The sequence below is a fragment of the Hoplias malabaricus genome, chromosome X1 (assembly GCF_029633855.1).
Source record: "Hoplias malabaricus isolate fHopMal1 chromosome X1, fHopMal1.hap1, whole genome shotgun sequence".
NCBI lineage: Eukaryota > Metazoa > Chordata > Actinopteri > Characiformes > Erythrinidae > Hoplias > Hoplias malabaricus.
Genome location: NC_089818.1, coordinates 8,367,879 through 8,385,480, shown reverse-complemented (window position 1 = coordinate 8,385,480; position 17,602 = coordinate 8,367,879). Strand labels below are relative to the sequence as shown.

Below are 17,602 nucleotides of genomic sequence, written 5' to 3'. Positions count from 1 at the left end.
GATGATATGGATACGATGGAGGAAAGAAAACTTTGAATTTAATGTGGATTTAATATTGAAATTTAAAATTTTAACTAAATATCAACCCAATAACCGTTATGATAGTTTTTTTTATTAAATATTTAATATTAAAATGTGAATTCAGATTCAGATACGTATGTCGGCCATTATGTTAAAGATCCAGTTTACGTTGATCATATTTAAAATATCTTGAAATCCTGCCCGCTGAGTTAAACCTGTGTGGTCTACAAGAATAAAGCAAATCCAATGAATCGGTTATTCGAGTCATCGAGTCCCAGAGCGAACGAATCGGTTCTTTTAACTGAATCGAACTCCTTATCACTATCAAACGCGTCACCGCTCCATTGTGTGAACAGACCCACCTTCTGTCATCCCCCTCTTCCTAAAAACTACAGCTGGGATAAAGAAGGGAGGGGAGAAAAAAAAAGGAATTCTGCTTTTCTAGTGAGGGATGTGCTCTTCTGAGAGGACTTGCAGGAGCTTGTAGTTGTTTTGGGGGTCGTAAAGGGGCTTTTAATATTGGGAAAGTTCTGAACGTACTTTGAAACATGAAGGACCGCACGCAGGAGCTGAGACATGTGAGTAAACAACACTGTTTGTTTTGGTAAATTCATTTGTTAAAATGAAAAACACCTGCTTCATTCGCTTTTTAACTTGTTGAGAGAACGAGGAATACGCGTACGTAAAAAAACGCTGAGGGTGTTGCAGAACCACGAAACTGAAATTGTCTTTTTTTTTTTTTTTTAATTTTCCGCTCCACCTCAAATGCCGTTGTTCCGTTCTGTTGCGGAAAGGAACAGGTGGAATTTGGGTTTTAATTCGAATTCTATTATTCCACCGTAAATGATAACGCAGTGTCTTTAGACAAACTGTCTGGGGAGGGTTTCTAATTGGCATCAGGTGGGCGTTTGATTAGTTTTAGAATTTTCACTTCCACCTTTAATGGCATTGAGGGAAATAAGTCAAAGCTTCTGATATAGATTTAACATCAAGTGTTTAAGCAGTCAGTGCCATGGCTGAGCATTTTAACTTTCAAACTCCCTTCATCCAAAGACCACCAGATGGATTCAGACAGCCAGGGTTTTATACATCACAAACCTAAAGGACCAATCACGTCAAACTGTGGGGCAGGGGTGGAGTACCTTTCAATAATCAAAATTTGAAGCCACTGAGAGTTTTAATTGCCCTACATCTGTAGTTCTAATGAACAGTTATGGGATTTTGGAGCTTTAATCAATGACCAAAGATGGGAGTTTTTAAATTCCTCCTTATATTTTTTTTAAAAAACAGTGGTGTCATTCATTTTCTTTCCTCCCAAAAGTGTGCAGAAGCAGCTGACTTCCACCTGGTCCTCTGACGGAGGAGTTCACATAGGGCACAGTGCTTCCACACTACAGTGTGTCCAAACTAATACAGCAATATTAGAAGGCCACTCATTAATTTGTAAAAATGCTGTTTTGAACACAGCCCTTAATATTTTAGGGTCATTAGCCATCTGTTGTAGAGAGAACACACCAGGATGTGAGCTTCGGGAATGAGGCAGAGGGCGAGTGATGGAGTGAAATGGAGAACAGAAAAAATGGTAGGAGACAGAGAGAGAGAGGTGGAGAGACATTGAAAGCAAGGGGGAGCGTTCTCAGAAATATGAGGTACGTTATAGACACTAAATAAATGTGTTTTATTTAACACAAAGTCCAGCTGTGTTCCCTAAAGGTACATTACATTCTCTCCTCCAGGAGGAGATGTGACAGGAGGTGTGTAAGCCTTCATTATAGAACTGTGTCAAATAAAAGAAAAAAATATGCGTCCTGGAGATGAAATCAACACAACTCTAAAATGTACAGTTATGTTCCCAAACAAAAGGCATGGGGTATGTTCCCTGGAGGGTACCACCGCAATGACAGTTTTTCTGAGAGTGTGTTGAGAGAGGGGGATAGCTGTAGGTGTGGAGTGACAGGGACTGTAGGAGAGGGAGACAGAGAGAAATAGGATGGCGCTGTCTGAACCACTATTATTCAGGAGACTGTACAAACTTAGGTGTGAATGTCTAAGCCGTCTGCTGAAGTTCTAAAACAAGTCCAAAATTTGCCCGCGGTCATTTTATGGCTCCACCATCAGGTTCGGTTCTGTTTAGTTGCTTCAGACTGGAAGCTGCCTGTAGCCCTTCACTGAGGCTAAAATTAGACCTGGCTGAAATTCCATTTGGATAAAACAGAGTGGGCTTGGTGACATGGATAAGAATGCAACATCACAACATTGTTGAGCTACACTCTCAGAAAAAAAGGTACATTCGAGGTACATTAAATGTAGGTGTTAGTGGTGCAATTACAGTATGTTCCATAATTAAAGACACAAGGTACAAGGATTAGAACAGTTTAAGAAAGGACTACAAACTTCAGGTTAAAAAAATGAAACCACCCAGTTGTGAGTTCGATGAGCAGCAGTTACGTGGCCCGGTCCCAGCCGATGTGTGGATTTGTTTTTCTGTTTCCCCTGTAAGGTCAGTTTAAAAATGATTGACCAGGCCTCTGCCTGTGCTGGACTGAACAAACACTGGACTTGAGTGGGTGATAAGGAGCAGAAGCAGAGCTGCCTGTGGTCTTTGCGGAGCTCTGTGGGCTCTGTGCCGTGTATTGATTGTTTGGAAATGACAGGGTGACTGATTTTCTTCTCTGCTGTGTTCTTTTTCGTGTTCGCCAATCTATCGACTGTTTGGGGCAACTTCTGTTTGCTCTCAATGCGAAAATGTTTTTTGTTTTGAAATAAAAGTTAAAGTGGACCACTGATTGTTGGGTCTCAGCGCTCTGAATTGAAGACCCTATATGCTCTAGCTATTAAAGGAACGCTAGGGAAGTAATGGTATTTTTGCTGCTTGGCTCCACAGTTGTACAGAGTGGAATCCATCTTTACAGCACTGTTCTGAAATCAAGGGGGCAGGGAGGAGGAGGTGGTTCCCTACCCTCTTTCAAATATTACATAGTGCAGTTTCTGCAGTGCAGCACCTGGAGTAGCAATGACAGAGGCTGTGTTCTCACTGTTACAGCTTGGTGGAGCGTCAAGATTATCGACCAATAACGGTAGCTCTACAGTCAGACCGTACAATCAGAAGATTTTAGGCTACTTCACCACGCCCCCTTCTCACTCAAGCGAACCAATCGGAGTAGGGGAGGGCGGGACTAGTTTGTGAACGAAACGCTTCTCGAAGTTCTATGTAAGCGCTAGAAAAACAACATCCCGGATGTTTGTTAAGTCTAAAAAAGAGGATATGTCCGGGTAAAAGAGGACGTCTGGTCACTCTACTGATGACATCAAAGAGGTCACCTGTTGTAGGTCTGTAGCTAGACCCTAGAAGACCAGATCATTTAGGTTAAATTTCCCCAATCAAACTTGTTGTTAATGTAGGATATAATTAAAATGGCAGCTCCTGAGATTTGAAAATTGCACTCTTTTATGATATATATAAACAATAAATGCCTCAGCCCTGTGTGTGTGTGTGTGAGAGAGAAGAGAGAGAGAGAGAGAGAGAAAGAGAGAGAATGAGAATGGATATGTAGTTGGGTTGGGTGGGTTGTTGGGGGCAATACACTAAGATAAGTGTGAGTATTCCAGCTCTGTATATTACAGTGTGTGTGATAAATGAAATGAGGGAGCTCAGGCCTCGTGGGTGAGAGAAGATTGTTGTTGGGGGGTTGTAAGCTCTAAATCAGCGAAGGGGAATCAGATGGGGTAATTTGGATGGGGCTTTTCTCTGCATATTGCCCCCAGGGGGCAGATTGACTTGTTTTGTCCCTCTCATACCAGATTCTCCCTGGCTTGTAATCTGTCTCACACACACACACACACACACACACACACACACACAAACACAGTTCCATGCAGAAATAAAGCCAGCATTTCAAAAGCAGTAGGTTAAAAATCCTTAAGTCACTCACTTGTGCATGTTTCACATTGAAATCTCAGTGGGAAAACCTTTATTTAAAATAATCCACTCAGTAAAACATTGCATCTGTTTATTAGGTTTTGTTTTTTCGATTTAAAAGCAAGCTTGCGCTGAAAAATTGTATCTCTACTTCTAACTCCAAGACTGGACAAGCAGGCGGTGCGACTAAAATGTGGAAATGGCTGCTGTGTGTGTGTGTGTGTGTGTTGTTTTTGTTTATTTATTTTTTCTTGGGAAGGGTTGAAACGAAAGAACTCACACCAGCAGGAGCTCACGGATGCACGTTATCAATCATCACTTTCGAAATGACCAAAATGTGTTGTGTTACTTATTATAGGTTCTTAGGGTTATTACTTGTATTTATTTTTGCCTTGGGTTAAGATCAACCAGCTTCTTGTTGCTTTTAATGGGCAAAAATGTCTTTTTGTTCATACTGTTGTCCAGTGAAATCAATAGCACCCATCGTCTAGTTGAATACCTGTTTGTAATCCCATGCCCAGGAGTTCATACATTTAACGTGTGTCTGTGTGTGTTGTGGAGGGAGAGAGGGAAAGAGAGAGAGGGATGCTAATATTTGTTTAAGGCGCATATGGCAGCTCTCTTCCGAATATAGCCCTGGCAATGAAACCAATAGCAAGTGCGTGAAACATCTGTCCATGGCCACTGTCCATTCTATTTATTCATTAGCTCCTGCGTTATAGCTGTCTGCTGCCATCTCTGACCACACTAGATTAATCTCTGTAGACCAAACTAAACATGAGCCCCCCAGCATTAGATGTGGGCATCTGCCAAAGTCCTCACTAAAGGCTCATTTTAGTAATGTTTTAAACTTTATTTTTACAGTACAGTCAGTGCTATCACGGTTGTTCAGTTCAAAACAAGATGTTCTGGAGCAACTTCACAACTCAAGATCACCATGCCCGATGCCATACATGTAGGGTGACCAGACGTCCTCTTTTACCCGGACAAGTCCTCTTTTTTAGACTTAAAAAAATGTCCGGGCGGAATTTCACAAACGTCTGGGATTTTGTTTTTCTAGAGCTTACATAGAACTTTGAGAAGTTTCGTTCACAAACTAGTCCCGCCCTCCCCTACTCCGATTGGTTCGCTTGAGTGAGAAGGGGGCATGGTGAAGTAGCCTAAACTCTTCTGATTGGACGGTCTGACTGTAGAGCTACCGTTATTGGACGATAACCTTCTCTGTAAACATTTAATTGGTCAGTCTGCACGTCAGTAGTCCTTGTTTACGTCAGGCAAAGCTCGTGTAGCTATGCCGAAACGGAAATGTAAGTTTTCGGATGAAGTAAAAAAGAAATTCCTATGTTTTGTGTAGCAAATAAAGGTGTAAAGACCTAAAACCGCACATAGGTTCAGCTAAGAATACAACGGCGGCAGCCCCCCCCCCACTCTACATACATGCCCAAGGGTGGCCCTTACTATTGGGTATAAATATGAAGCAATTTTAGTTGTTTATTTTTTGGTTTTCTTTGGCATTAACCGTTTTTTAATTCTGGCATATACTCGTGAATCTGGGTGACTGTCTTTGAGGAGTTGGTGTGTTCTCCCTGTGTCTACGTGGGTTTCCTCCGGGTGCTCCGGTTTCCTCCCACAGTCCAAAAAACACACATTGGTAGGTGGATTGCTGACTCAAAAGTGTCCGTAGGTGTGAGGGTGTGAGTGAATGTGTGTGTCTGTGTTGCCCTGTGAAGGACTGGCGCCCCCTCCAGGGTGTATTCCCGCCTTGCGCCCAATGATTCCAGGTAGGCTCTGGACCCACCGCGACCCTGAACTGGATAAGGGTTACAGATAATGAATGAATGAACGAATATACTTGTGAAAGTGCTACAAAACTAAATAACTCAAGTTACGAATGAGATTGTGTGGTAATTCCAACAAAATTATAAAAAAATTATGTTAAACTTCAGCCACATACAAACTTTATTTCCCTCAGTCATACCATTCCACCTTAAAAGGCGCCGAGCTTCTGTACGTAAACATACGAGAGGAAATCGTATTAGACACTGCCTTTAAAGCTGTGTTTCTCTATTGTGTCGATGTATTAGTTTTGAATGTGGTGTTGTGGTTTCAGTATGAATTATCACTGTCTATGATAGTGGCTCGAAGGGGGGCCACTGATGAATCCAACACTTTTGAAGGATTCCTGCTGATTTTTGTCAAAGCCCAGCGCCTGCTGACGGGAGTGAATGAGCGTGTTTCATGCTGTTGTACCACACCCACATGCTGCCGTGCTAACAAAGCAGAAAATAAGTGCGACCGCTTGACTTCTTTCATTTTTTTATTTTTTCCTGGCCGACGCTGGCCTGGGTTTGATATTAGAGCCACTACATCAGTGCACACCTGTCGCTGGCAGGTTTTCAGATGCAGAGGGTTTTTTTCTCAGGTCATGAATGGATTGAAGCAATGATACACCTCTATGCTAATTTCCACAATTAGCTGAGTCACAGGCAACTAAACCTGGCTGTCATTCAGTGTGGGTCTGTTTCGTGCTTTTCTGTGCAGCACTATGACGAGCAGAGCTATGAATTTATTGTGGTCAATTCAATTAAACCTAATGACATGAAAAACACCACTATACTGTGATCTAGCGCATTATTTCAGTCATATTCTATAGCCACTTCATCCAATTTTGGTTTACTTTGGTTTGCTGCCCTTGATCATGAAAATGGGTTTTAGAAATAAAGAACCTGTAGTTTATTATTTGTTTTGTCAGTATTCACCTTTGCTGTATTGAAATATGGATATGTTCACTCATTTACACACACTGTATTTCCAAATGTTCATGTAGATACCACTTATAATGAGTGACTTCTGCTACGTTAAGGTGCTCGCACTGCTTGTGCACCCTTCATAGTGTAGCATGTTGTAAATTGGCAAACTCTGGAGCAGGTGGCTTAGTGGTTAGCACGTTCGCCTCCCAGCGCTGGGATCTTGGGTTCAAGTCCCATCTGGGTGGAGTTTCCATGTTCTCCCCGTGTCTGCGTGGGTTTCCTCCGGGGGCTCCGGTTTCCTCCCACAGTCCAAAAACATGGAGGGTGAATTGGCTTCTCTAATAACTGTCCTGGTGTGTGAATGAATGTCTGTATATGTGAGCCCAGATATGGATTGGCGCTCTATCCTGGGTTAAACCCTAGTGCCTGATACAGTCCTCCAGGTGGACGGTCGTTCCTGGTTGAGAGTACGCTGTGCGCGTTTGGCTGCCGCTTCTCACCAGTGTGTGTGGATTGAGCGTTCTGAGCAGTGTGGATTGTAAAGCGTCCTTGGGTGTCTAGAAAGGCGCTATATAAGTGTAAAGATACATACATACATACATTTAGCCGTTGAGTCAACGTTGAAATAACGTAATGACTGCCGTCGAATCAACGTTCTCTTAAGGTTGAAAATGAAAGTTGAAAAGACGTCCAAACACAGACATTGAAAAGACGACTATTAGACGTATTTTGGACGTCCATTGACGTTATTAATTGGTCCCGAAATAAATTACTTGTATAAAAAGCGTTTTGGACGTCCACTGACGTTATCGATTGGTCACCACTTAACTAACTTATTAAGATGGATTTTGGACGTCCATTGACGTTTAAAATATGTCCTTGACGGACAGACTACTTTTAGATCTATTTTGAACGTCCAGGGACGCTCCTTGTTTACTGGGTCCACTCTAACTCATCACTATGGTATTGGATTAAGCTGTGTACACACGGACTGTTCCATAAATTAGTTGCTTTAATCAGAAGGGGCATCTTTAAACGTAAGATATAGTATTTAAAGAGGAGGCCTTCATTGCTATCAAACTTCAAGGCGGTCAGTAGGCCGGACACAGAGACCAAGAGGGAGGTGTTGATTGATGGAGATGGAAATGCCACAGTCTGTGTTTCTTTCTTTTTTCACTAGACGATGAGGACGTCAGCGTAGCCTAATTTGATTTGAGCCACCGTCGCATATTTACGTCCGCTCCGAATAAAGCCCCCTGAGACGCCCCCCGAGGGAGAGAGAGGAACAAGAGGTGACAGCGCATCACTCTCTCTCCTCGCTTGCTATCTGTCATTACAGCCCACTGCAGGCTTAATGACATTTTCCTCTCAGACCGAGGCGGCATTACTCGGCAGGGAAAAAAAAAAACTCCCAGGGCAAATAGATTACACAGAGAGAGCGGAGCGAGGACGCGGAGTGAGTGACCGACAGGCCACATTTCAGCTCTGCCAGCCATCGGTGGAGAGAGTGCTAACACTAACTAACCTTTCTTTACAGTGTTGGGAGAAACATATACTATTGACATCACACTCTACAAACACTCTGCTCACATTCGGATCTAGAGTCATATGTACACAGCCTCTTCTGGTTTTAGAACTAGGTTGTTTATTACCAGGCACTCGTAAATGTTGGAGTGTTGCAATAATGATGCTAAAAATAAAACAGAAGGGGAAGATGGATTCATCACACTGTTATATTATAGGATTTAATCTATGCCTGCAGCATGAAACAATAACAAAGATTGTTTATAAATCATATTTTCCACAGTGCTACTAAAGTACTTCTAATAGAATAATGACACTACTTTCTATATAAAAAATTCTATACAAGATGTGGCAACATACTCCATTAATTCACAGTGGGCAGAAGTAATCTAGCCATTCACTTGTAACAGCGCAGTTGTAATAGGGAGAAAAGAGCGTCTGTTGTTGCTGCTCCAGGCTCAGCACTGCAGAAACTGCACTTTGTAATCTTTAGATTCCCTTCTCTCCACCTTGATTTCTGGACAGTGCTGTGAAAATGAATTGCACTGTGCAACTGCAGGGGGAGCTCTAGGAGCAAATAGACCAAATCTTACTTAGTGTTGCTTTAAACCACAAACATCTGTAGTCTTCTTCTGTAACTGACCCAGACCAAGTGAAAGATGCTCACATTTAAAGTGGAAGCAAAGTATAAAAACACTAACCTGACATGACCCATCAGTACTGTATTCTCCTGACTACACTGAGAGAAATCTGAGAAGCGGAACCAAGTTTAGCAGAACCAGTTGGGCCAGCTTGGGTCGGGTTGGAACTTCTTAGTAGCTTCCACTACATGGCACAAACTATAGTCAACTCTACTCAGCTCTACTCACTTTTTGGTTCATGGTCCCTGGTAGCTATTCCACTAGCAGATGCCCCGTAATTGTAGCTGGTGATGTCATGAATCCCACTCTCTAATTGAAACAGTGGGCTTTGGAAACCACAACAATGGCAGCGGTAACGTTAAGCGTTATTCATGTGTTGTTGTTCGGGACTAAACACAGCTTCGTCATCAGTTCAGACAGATCAGTAGAGTTTGTTCCTTCCTTGTTGCAGCGTCCAGCTCTCGTTGGATTCTTTCGTCAGCCACCGATCCAACCTTTGAACCTCTTCAAAAGACCACAGTGTAATTTTACAAGTTGCCGTCATTGAGTCGGATAAAAACAAACGTGATCTCTGCTGCAACTTGAAGATTTTACAGATGGCGAGTTGGTGATGGATGTTTGCATTTTGTCATGATTGACAAGCCTCTTTGGGCAATCAGAGCTCTGCAAGGTTTACACGTGACATTTAGTCCCTACTCCCTGCCCGATTGGAACCAGGAGAGAGCAGGTACTAAAAAAGAATCTGGTCCAAGGACAAGGACCACGTTTACCTGATGTAAAAGCAAAAACAAAAGCTAAATAAAGCTAAAAAAAGGAAGGTTCAGTGGAAAAGCCCCAGTTGTGTCCCTTAATGTACTCACCTTCATAGACTGGTGTGCTCTCCAAGGTGTGATTTCAGACCCAGCGTGATGCTGATCAGGATGAAGTGCTTAGAGATGAATGAATGAATGATGTCATTTCATTTGGATTATATATGGTTTTACTATATTGATCTCTTGATCTAGATGATAGTTAAACAGGAATGTGCTGACTACTGTGAGTTTACAGTAGCTCCTGTGATTTTAATGCTGCAGATTTATAGTAAAATGAACATAGTGTTGTACATGACTGTATATGCACATGCTCAGTTACTGTACATCTTACTGTACAGGATTGTTTTTCCTTAAAAACAGCTGATGATTGAACATATCCGAGTGCACAGCTGACAGAAAGAGAGACAGGTAACTCAGTGCATGTTGTGTGGGCCGGCGGCTGTAATGAGGCTGCATGTGACGGAGCTGAATCCGGAGGCGATAGCCTCCTCCCTGCTGTCTGCTGCCTCTCTCACAGCCAAGTACACACACCAGGGAATGAGAGAGAGAGAGAGAGAGAGAGAGAGAGAGAGAGAGAGAGAGAGAGAGAGAAATCTCAACAAAGAGAAGCCGAGTTGGGCTGAGAAGTGAGAAGAAAAGAGTAGGGTGGAGAGTGCTGACAAAAGGAAGGAGAGAGAGTAGGTGGATGGAGGAGAGCAGATGGGGATGAGAGGGAAGATGTATTCAGCATTTTCACTCCCTCTCCTTTTTACTCTATTTCTGGCTCTGGCTCTTTCTGGTTCTCTCAAATTTCAACATAACTTTCAGCCACTGAATCCATATAAATATTTTTGAAACAACATCAGCTGATTATAATTCAGTTTGGATTCGTTTTATTTACCACTTCGGTTCTCACAAAGTTTGTGCTGGATGTCTGCAATGCATGGCACAGAGTGACAACTCTCTCTGGCCAATCAGCGCTCTGCAAGGTTTACACGTCACAGTTTAGTCCCACATCAGCTCTCTTGGAATCAGAGAGACCTGAGACTAAAAAAACAAGCCAGGACCCAATTTACCTAATGAAAAAGTAAAAGAGTTGAGTAGGGCAGAGTACCATGCAGTGGAAAAGCTCCATTAACCTTTTTGGTGAAGGAGGTGTAGCAAGAACAAGCCTCCCACTGGTGGACCTGGACATTTGACCTTACTTCATGCCGAACCGTTGACCTCTGTAGGCTTTAATGTCCTCAAAGGAGGGTCTTGGTGGAGTGTTCTTGGGGGATTCGGGGGTCAGTGTGTGGTCAGCAGGAGCACTGATCTGGGCACAGCGATGCTCAGGGGAAGGTTCTTACATGAGAAGAATGGCAAGTCCACGCTTTGTGGTTTAGAGATTCAGAGTTTCAGATTTCCTCAGGGTTCCTAAGGTTCCTGCCAGAGCTGATCCAGCACTGTGTCACGCAGTCAACTTTTTACTACCTGGGTCGGTACTTTTTGACCTAGTTCCATTAGGAAATTCATAAGGAACTGGCCAGGACTCCTCATGGATTAGAACCTCTGGCTTGGTGAAATGTTAATTTAACATCTGTATATGCTGGACATTTTCAATCATAACTGTATGTGGTTCTTGCTCTTTTGAATGGTTTCTGTAATGTGCTGCAAGCTAATGAGCACCATTGGTCAAACTGAGCTCAGGGCGAATGCAGGGAGATCGGAACACTGGGAAAGCACAGTCACTAGCAGTCAGCATCATGTCTGAGGCAATGTTAATCTCTCCACAGCATGTAAGCTCATTATAACTGTGCTAAAGTCTGTCCCCTACTCAAATAAATGCGCTAAGTTCACCATTAACGTTAGATTAGCATCATTACGATATGTGTCTGCATGGTTCAGACTCTAGGTTTTAGAGTCCAAAAAATAGAGTCCTATATCAAAAGTTTCTCATCTATAGACAGGGAAAGGTTAGATATTGGATTCTATATATATACTTAAAAAAAATTTTTGAGGTCATTAAAATGAACTACACACACACACTCACACATACGGACACTTTTGAGTTGCCAATCCACCTACCAACGTGTGTTTTTGGACTGTGGGAGGAAACCGGAGCACCCGGAGGAAACCCACACAGACACAGAGAGAACACACCACACTCCTCACAGACAGTCACCCGGCGGAAACCCACGCAGACACAGAGAGAACACACCACACTCCTCACAGACAGTCACCCGGAGGAAACCCATGCAGACACAAAGAAAACATACCAGATTCCTCACAGACAGTCACCCGGAGGAAACCCAAGCAGACACAGAGAGAACACACCACATTCCTCACAGACAGTCACCCGGAGGAAACCCACGCAGACACAGGGAGAACACACCACACTCCTCACAGACAGTCACCCAGAGGAAACCCACGCACACACAGGGAGAACATCAGCATTTTTGGCATAAAATAAGACCAGATTTGGTTTTTATTATTATATCTGTGTGTGTGTGTTGCCCTGTGAAGGACTGGCGCCCCCTCCAGGGTGTATTCCCGCCTTGCGCCCAATGATTCCAGGTAGGCTCTGGACCCACCGCGACCCTGAACTGGATAAGGGTTACAGATAATGAATGAATGAATGAATAAAATGAATTAATTGGAATAGTAACTTATTTAGCACATTTTTAAGTATGCATAAGATACAGCAATCAAACATATTGTGACGGTGAACACTGTTGTTCCACCCTATATTTGTAAAGTCAGAGACAGTAGCTCAACTGCACAGTTTGTCTTATTCGTCCTCTAGTTCTTCATCAGGGGACACGGGACGCTGTCGACTCTGTGTTTTTGGTCGGTGGACTGTTCTCAGTCCAGCAGTGACACTGAGGGGTTTAAAAACTCCAGCAGCCCTGCTGTGTCTGATCCATTCACACCAGCACAACACACACTAACACACCACCACCACGTCAGTGTCACTGCAGCACTGCTGTGTCTGATCCACTCTACACCAGCCTTGTGGGGATTCTGACCATTGAAGAAAAAGCTGAAAGGGGGATAACAAAGCATGCAGAGCTGAGAGAATGGGCAGTGAGTGTAGAACATACACGATTATTATATCTGGTTTGTGTTTGAATGCTATCAAATACATACTACAATGTTCAAATATCCCTTGTTCACAGGATATGTTGGAAATGGTGTCTCATATACCATGGAAAGTGTGTTTTTCTTTTTTTTTTTTCCCAGAAGCATTAAATGATTCAGCTTCAGCAGCTTTAATGGAAACCCTCTCACTTGTCTGGATTCAGACATGCGTAACGGGCTGACATAAATTGCATTTTCATTGACGAAAATGGACTGAGGCGTATTCGTTAGCGAGCAGTGGTGCACGGATGGATGTGTCCATTGTGATTTTTGGTGCGCACTGCACCGCCTCGGTGCGTGTGATGCTCATTTATAGCTCCTGGAGATTTCAGGTCCTGATTTAGGTCAGAATTATAGACAGTTGAGGGCAAACGTTTGGGAATCCCTGGTAAAAAGAGACGAGAAAGGCACAGCAGGGACTAAAGCAGTGTGGCTTCAGCAGGGGAGGTAATGAGCTGTGTTTTCACTGGAGGATTTGTGGAGGTGGTGGGAATAGGAGGGGAAGAGTGTAATGATATTATGGGTTAATTTAATTCTGGTGTGCCTCTTGGACAAACTCCTCTTGGAGTGTTTAGAGGTGGGGTAAAAGTCCAAAAACACGTAGTATTAGTGTGCTGTATACCAGTCTAATGTGTTTACGAAGCCCCAGTGAGTGTAAACTAGTAAAAAAAAAAAACTGTTGCGGTCTGGTATGCTAGGCTCTGCCCATTTGAGAGAAAAAACATCTGTCCTTTTTTTAAGACAACAGAGAAAGCACGAACCAAGATGAGGATATTGCTCTATTCCTGCTTCGTAAGTGGGTAATATTGATTATTTTTGCTGTTTTCTTTTTGTTTGTCTGTTTTGGATTGGAGGCGGCACGGTGGTGCAGCAGGTAGTGTCGCAGTCACACAGCTCCAGGGACCTGGAGGTTGTGGGTTCGGTTCCTGCTCCGGGTGACTGTCTGTGAGGAGTGTGGTGTGTTCTTCCTGTGTCTGCGTGGGTTTCCTCCGGGTGACTGTCTGTGAGGAGTGTGGTGTGTTCTCCCTGTGTCTGCATGGGTTTCCTCCGGGTGACTGTCTGTGAGGAGTGTGGTGTGTTCTCCCTGTGTCTGTGTGGGTTTCCTCCGGGTGACTGTCTCTGAGGAGTGTGGTGTGTTCTCTCTGTGTCCGCATGGGTTTCCTCCCACAGTCCAAAAGTACACGTTGGTAGGTGGATTGGTGACTCAAAAGTGTCCGTAGGTGTGAGTTTGTGAGTGAATGTGTGTGTGTGTCTGTGTTCTCCCTGTGAAGGACTGGCGCCTCCTCCAGGGTGTATTCCCGCCTTGCGTCCAATGATTCCAGGTAGGCTCTATAGACAACCTATATTTATGCCCTCAAAAGGGCACAAGTGTAGAAAGGAAGCAAGGAAACGGCTTGGTGTATGGGAAGGACAGGCAGCCAGAGCCTTTATCCACAAGCATACAAAACTCACTGACGGTGGATACAACTCGGATGAATGAACCACGCCAAATGCAAATTTCTAAAATAACCCCTAAACAGTAAATAGGATGAGCCGTGGTGCATTCTGGGAACTCCCCAGTGAGTCCCGGTCTTTTCAAGTCTCCGGCCACCACTACAATATGACACAGTGACCTGCACTGATTATGATTGAGGACATGTGATAACGGCAAAAACCACATCCATTTTGATTTCAGATTGACGTTTTGTTCCAGACACAAGTTATACCTCTGCATTCTCTGTTTCTAATGTAGTGGCTGATAGTTCTGTATAGTTCAGTAAACTTAATCTAGTTCCATAATCCCTTCCCTTCGAGACGGCTGGGAAATGAGCCTCCCTCGCCATTTCTTGTTATGTGCTTGTCGGTCTCACAGGTTCTTGATTGAATAACAGGCAGCTAATCACTTGACCCGCTGTGCTAATCAATGGAGAGGACTGGTCTAATGACTCACGCTCCATAACTTTTCATCAGCTCTAGGTGATGAGCCCTCACCACTGTTCATTTCCCTCCAGCATGAAAATGAAATCAAATGGAGGAGGTTGTAGGGAAGAGTGCTGTGTTTCAGGCCTGTGGTCATGACTTTTTCCATGTGTCTTTGAGACAGAGGATCACTCCAACACAGATATTGGTAATTAATGGTAGGGGATTAATAATGGTTCTTCCTTCTTCGTCTTCATCTTCTTCTTCTTCTTCATCTTCTCCTTCTTCTTTTTCTTCTCCTTCTTCTTTTTCTTCTCCTTCTCCTTCTTCTTTTTCTTCTTCATCTTCTCCTTCTTTTTCTTCTTCATCTTCTCCTTCTTCTTTTTCTTCATCTTCACATTCTTCTTCTTCTTTCATCTTCACCTTCACCTTCTTCTTCTTCTTTCTTCTTCTTCTTCTTCTTCACCACCCAATCTAAAAGCCCAGAACAAACAGATGTGTGTAACATTAAGGCAAAAACCCTCATATGTGAGTCACTGTAGCCTTTATGTCTCACAGGTCCACACCATTACTTTTCTTTTAAAAAAAAAACCCTAAAACTGCAATAAACAGCTGAAATAAAAACTGCTTCCTGGAGAAATGTGGAACAAATAAATGTCTTGTCAATCAAAGTTTCTCAGCCTGGAGAGAGGTTAAGTGCATTTTGGTAAGTCTCAGCTTGAAAAGTCCTCTTTAGCTAGACTTTAAGTGCTAAAATGAAATGGATGATTTTGTCTTGCAGGGTAAGGACACCGAGGAGGAGGAGGAGGTGGCAGTAGGCATGGAAAAAGGCTTCATGGACGAGTTCTTTGAGCAGGTATGTCGTTTTGAAATCTCACTTTCACGTTCCTCAGGTTAGAATATTTCTTACAGCCAGAATGACCATCTGAGCCCTGGCTTTAACACATTAGTAGAAACGAGTGGACTGTCAGACCAGTCAGAGACACAGGTCTCTCTCTCTCACTCTTTCCCTGCCTCATACACACTCACACACACTCACTCGCTATACATTTTCACATGGCACCACTTCTGAACATTTCCAAACAACACTTCACTAAAACCTTTATAATAAACATATGTAATTGGTCACAAACCCCTCAGGACATTAAAATGACCTCCCTGTTTTTGCACTTATTACCCATTCTCTCAGCGGACCATATTTGTTCATATTTGAGATCTACATTTACAAACTGTGGTCCATCTATTCCTCTTCATATTTTGTTTGCCCCGTTTCACCCTGTTATTTAATGTTCAGGACCCCCACAGAGCAGGTTTGAATATGGGTGGTGGATCATTCTCAGCGCTGCAGTGACACTGACGTGGTCTGTTTCACCACCTCAAGCAGAAGCATCAAATTGAGCAGAATAGAAATGCCTTCTGGATTTTATATGTAATATAGGTAATGTTAAAATAGTGGGAAATTGGAAATAACAAGTGCTATCTGCAGCTTCCCACAGTGGGTTTAAAGGGCTTTGCTGAAGAATGTCTAAAAGGGAAAAAAAGCCGGAGGCTCACCACTGTTCTCTCTCTCTCTCTCTCTCTGTGTCGTTAAGTGTGTGTATTCTCAGCCTGGAAATCACTGCAGTGGTCCCCACTCTTCACTGGGGCTGTTTCAAAGGCTAAAAAACATCTGAGCAGCGCTGCCAACTCTCATATTGTTCTGCATTTGCTTTCCTAGTCCATAATTTGAAAAATAGGTCTGAACAAGGCAGTTCTGTTGCTCTTGTTGCTTTTCTTTTCTCTACAGTCATCTGTCATTTGAGTCCAAGGGCACATAACAGAAAGACTATTGCAGATACATTGTTTGTATAGGTGACGTGCCAAATTCATTTCCCCAGATCTAGCAGAACTGGCACTTTACTGGAAGAATATTAGAGTCACAGCAGCCTGCACTCTTACAGAATCTGTGGAGCTGCTGGTAGAGAACTGTACTGTTGTTTGTAATTGTTCATTCATTCATTGTCTGTAGCCCTTATCCAGTTCAGGGTTGCAGTGGAACCAGAGCCTGCTGTGAGGCGGGAACACACCCTGGTGGGGGCACCAGTCCTTCACAGGGTGACACACACTCATATTCACTCACACACTCACACTTATGGACACTTTTGAGTCTCCAATCCACCTACCAATGTGTGTATTTGGACTGTGGGAGGAAACCTACGCAGACACAGGGAGAACGCACCACACTCCTCACAGACAGTCACCCCGAGGAAACCCACACAGACACAGGGAGAACACACCACACTCCTCACAGACAGTCACCTGGAGGAAACCCACGCAGACACTGGGAGAATACACCACACTCCTCACAGACAGTCACCTGGAGTAAACCAGGTGCTCCAGCATTAAGCGTAGAATTAGAATTAATTCATTCATTTATTATCTGTAACCATTATCCAGTTCAGGGTCACGATGGGTCCAGAGCCTACCAAGAATCATTGGGCGCAAGGCGGGAATACACCCTGGAGGGAGCGCCAGTCCTTCACAAGGCAACACAAACACACACACACACACACACACAGTAGGTGTAGTAGGTGGATTGGCGACTCAAAAGTGTTCGTAGGTGTGAGTGAATGTGTGTGAGAATTAGAAATAGAATCAATTTAATTGGCCACTCGGCTTGCATACCGAGGAATATGTTCTCCGCTTTTAACCCAATCCGTTCAGTGAAACACAAATTTACACACACACTAGTGAATACTAGGGTCAGTGACAATACATGCCCAGAGCGGTGGGCAGCCCTAGCCACGGCACCCGCGGAGCAGTTGGAGGTTACGTGCCTTGCTCAAGGGCACTTCAGTCATGACCTGCCAGCTCTGGGGATTGAACCAGCAACCTTCTGGTTACACGCCCAGTTCCCTACCCACCAAGACCTGCCTCAAGTTTCAAAGCTGTAACTAC

At 43.6% G+C, this 17,602-nt stretch overlaps 1 protein-coding gene across 2 annotated transcripts in view; it reads left to right on the top strand.

The window, feature by feature from the left end:
- Positions 1-465: 465 nt before the first annotated feature.
- Positions 466-17,602, top strand: part of LOC136675521 (syntaxin-1A) — an 86,101-nt gene continuing 68,964 nt past the window's right edge. For both annotated transcript variants that reach the window (XM_066652088.1, XM_066652087.1), the window contains exons 1-2: positions 466-599; positions 15,447-15,521. In XM_066652088.1, coding sequence (XP_066508185.1) covers positions 570-599; positions 15,447-15,521 — 105 coding nt within the window. In that variant the 5' untranslated portion in view covers positions 466-569. The remainder of the gene's footprint in view (positions 600-15,446; positions 15,522-17,602) is intronic.